Source organism: Elephantulus edwardii, unplaced genomic scaffold (genome assembly GCF_000299155.1).
Source record: "Elephantulus edwardii isolate Elephantulus edwardi_28Jun2011 unplaced genomic scaffold, EleEdw1.0 scaffold00475, whole genome shotgun sequence".
NCBI classification, from domain to species: domain Eukaryota; kingdom Metazoa; phylum Chordata; class Mammalia; order Macroscelidea; family Macroscelididae; genus Elephantulus; species Elephantulus edwardii.
The window spans coordinates 541,619-544,914 of record NW_006400225.1 but is presented as its reverse complement, the minus strand read 5'-3'; the positions used below and the strand labels follow the sequence as shown (position 1 = coordinate 544,914).

At 38.3% G+C, this 3,296-nt stretch overlaps 1 protein-coding gene across 1 annotated transcript in view; it reads right to left on the bottom strand.

Moving 5' to 3' along the window:
- Positions 1-1,869: 1,869 nt before the first annotated feature.
- LOC102859300 (cryptic protein-like) overlaps positions 1,870-3,296 on the bottom strand; it is an 8,484-nt gene continuing 7,057 nt past the window's right edge. The window contains exon 4 of the mRNA XM_006902948.1: positions 1,870-1,970. Coding sequence (XP_006903010.1) covers positions 1,870-1,970 — 101 coding nt within the window. The remainder of the gene's footprint in view (positions 1,971-3,296) is intronic.

The window sequence follows — 3,296 nt, the reverse complement described above, 5'->3', positions numbered from 1 at the left end:
ATTCTCATGGATCACCTTAGTTATTTGACATAATGTAGTTTATAAATTTCTGCCTTATAGCCTAGCTTGGCGAATAGTGTCTTGGGTGTCTTGAAAACAGCTAAGATACAAGTCCTGGTCGCTACTCATTTAGATGAAAAGAAAAAGAAGACAGTCAACAACTCAAGGTAGAAACTGGCCTACAGCCAAATGATTGGCACAATTACAGCCCCATGTACACCAAGAACAGAAAAACACTATAGCTACCACTACCCTAGTTGTTCTATGCAAGAACACCACAGATAGACTAAGAAAGAACCAGAAAAATGTGGAACATTAGCTGAAATTCAAATTTATATTCAAATTCACATGTGTACATAAATATATATTTAATTATTTTAAGAGAGAAAGAACACTTCTCATTAGGATCATGATTATCTTGAACATCAGCATAACAATAGCCGCCATCATTATCCACCTTGAAGAAAGATTAGAACAAAAATTATCATTGCCTTTTATGCATCTGACAAATTAAAGCATACTTGTATAATTTTGTCCTATCTTGATGAGCAGAAGTAAAATTTTCAGTGTCTGTTATTTTCGATGGAAACAAACAATCCTACTGTTGAATCTTTGTTGATAATAGATGTTCTGTAGCTGCATACCTCTACTTCTCTGACATCAAGGGGTCCTTGCATGTTGCTGTTATTAGTTGTGTACGCTTCATAGTGATCCCATGAACAATGGATCTGAACTTTGTCCTATCCTGTACCATCCTTATCTTCTCAGATATATTTGAGCCTATTGTTACAGTCTTGTGTCAATCAATCTTGTTGAGGGTCTTCCGCCTTTCACTTACCCTCCAAATTTCCAAGCATGATGTCCTTCTCCAAGAACTAACCCCTTCCAATAATATGCCCAAAATATGTGAGACAAAGCTTCACCATCCTTGCCTTCAAGGAACAACCTGGATGCACTTTTCCCAAGACTTATGTGTTTGTTCTCTTGGAAATTCATGAGATATTCAGTACTCTTCTCCAATAATACAGCTGAAGGCATTGATTCTTCTGTCATCTTTGGTCTTTGTCCAACTTTCAGACACATAACAAGTAATTGAAAAGATCATGGCTTAAATTCGATGCATCTTGGACTTCAAACTGACTTAATTTCTCCTTGACACCTTAGAGAGTTCTGTTCTTGACAGATTTACCCAATGCAATACATCTTTTGATTTCTTGACTGCTAGTACCAAGAATATTGACCGTACATACAAACAAGATTAAATCATTAATGACTTAAGTCTTCCCTCCTTCTACCATGAAATTGCCTGTTGGCCTAGTGATGAGAATTTTTGTCTTCTTGATGTTGACAAGTAATTCATATTGAAGGCTGTAGTCTTTGATCTTCTGCAGCAAGCATTTCAACTTCTCTTTGCTTTCAACAAGCAAGGTGTGTCATTGCATAATCTAGGTTGTTGGTGAGTCTTCCTCTGTTCCTGATGCACATTCTTCTTCATAAAGTCCAGCCTCTTGAATGACTTGCTCTGCATACAGGTTGAATAGGTATAGAGAAAGGATATAGCTGCACAACTTTCTTGATTTTAAACCATGCAGTTTTCCCTTGGTTTGTTCAAACAACAGCTTCTTGGTCTAAGTATATGTTTTGCATGAGCAGAGTTAAGTGTACTAGGATTCCCATTCTTCTCATTGTTATTTGTCATGATCCACACACTGTAAGTCACAGCTATCCCTTCCTACACATCTTCTTTGGGTCCCCTGTAGGGAGAAGTGACTTGCCATCTAGGGACAGACAAATACCACAGCAGCTTTTCGGTCAATCCCTCATGTGTATCTTTTCTAAGGGCTATGGAAAATATCAGGTGCAGATCTATCACAGGAAGAGCTCAACAGGAGAAAGGAGGAAGGTAAAGGTGCTACACTGGGCTACAATCCCATTTTTCTTGGTGGCACTGTTGGTACAAATGGAGACAACTGAAAAAGGTAGGGCAGGAAGTGAGATTGAAGGGTTGAATTCTTAGCAAATATGTTCCTTGATTGTTAGTCCCACACAGTAGGTAATCCTATTTGGACTTAACTCTGCTCATGCAAAATATCCACTTAGACCAAGAAGTTGTTGTTCAAACAAACTAAGGGAACACTGCATGGTTTAAAAAAAAAGAGGTGTAGCAGAGCTATATCCTTTCTATGTACCCATTCAAACTGTATGCAGAGTAAAGAGGACTTGACTGTGCATATGAAGAGTGAGTTGAAGGATTGTTTCTTCACTGTGCAGGATTGACTAGAGTGGGGGGAGAAGAGCTGTACCTTCTCAATGTGTGCTTCTATACTCTGCCCAAATGTGCACCCAGAAGCAGAATATGTTGTCTGATTAAAGAAATTCATGTTCCCATCCTGAATTTTACCAATGAAATGTAATAATTCCCCAGCATTTTCATTGAGTTGGCAGCTGCTCCATTTTCTTAAGAATTTACATCACAATTAAAGTATTCCTTCCCATCTTGTGGTTTCACACCCTACTAAGCATAGTAACTTCTCATTTATCATTAATTCATTGAGCTACTATGAAATACCCTAAACTTTGTATACAGCTCCGTTCACCTGCCAGGAGCGCTAAGGCATGTATTCTATGAATCCAGACTTCAGCCTCTTGAGTTGAAACAGCCATTCTTTTAACCACCACCTTCAAGGTAAAGACCTGCCCTCAAAATTTGAGCTGTTTTTAACTGTTCTGATATCAGAGCAAAAAATAAGGAAATAATGTCATAAAGGAATCAAGTATAAAGGAGTATGTGACTTATTCTGTTTACCTTATTTTTAGAAATAACCCTGATGGAAGATTAAGAACTGGTTTATTACCAATGGAAAAGTCAGTGATTCCAAACATCAGCGGTTCCTCCATGGGAGAAAGATGTGTTATTCTTATTCCATAAAGATTTACATGATTGAAAGATTTACAGGTTCGTTGTTCTTAGGTGTGGTCAAGTATGACTCGTTGTGAACAGCTGAACTGAACCCTGCCCTATCCTGTATGATCCTTATCATCTATGACACACTAGAGCCCACTGCTCAAATCACTGTGCCAGCCCATCTCGTTGATAGTCTTTTTGTCCTTCGCTGATCCCTCCATGATATTCTAAGCATGATATTCCTTTCCAAGGAATAGCCTCATCTATCAATGTTCTAGCCTCACTGTGAAAGAAGCAGCTTGACCATAGATAGATGGGTAGATCTCTGGATTCTCAATTCGATTCCATTGATCTATGTGTCTGTCATTGTACCAGTACCATGCTGTCTTTA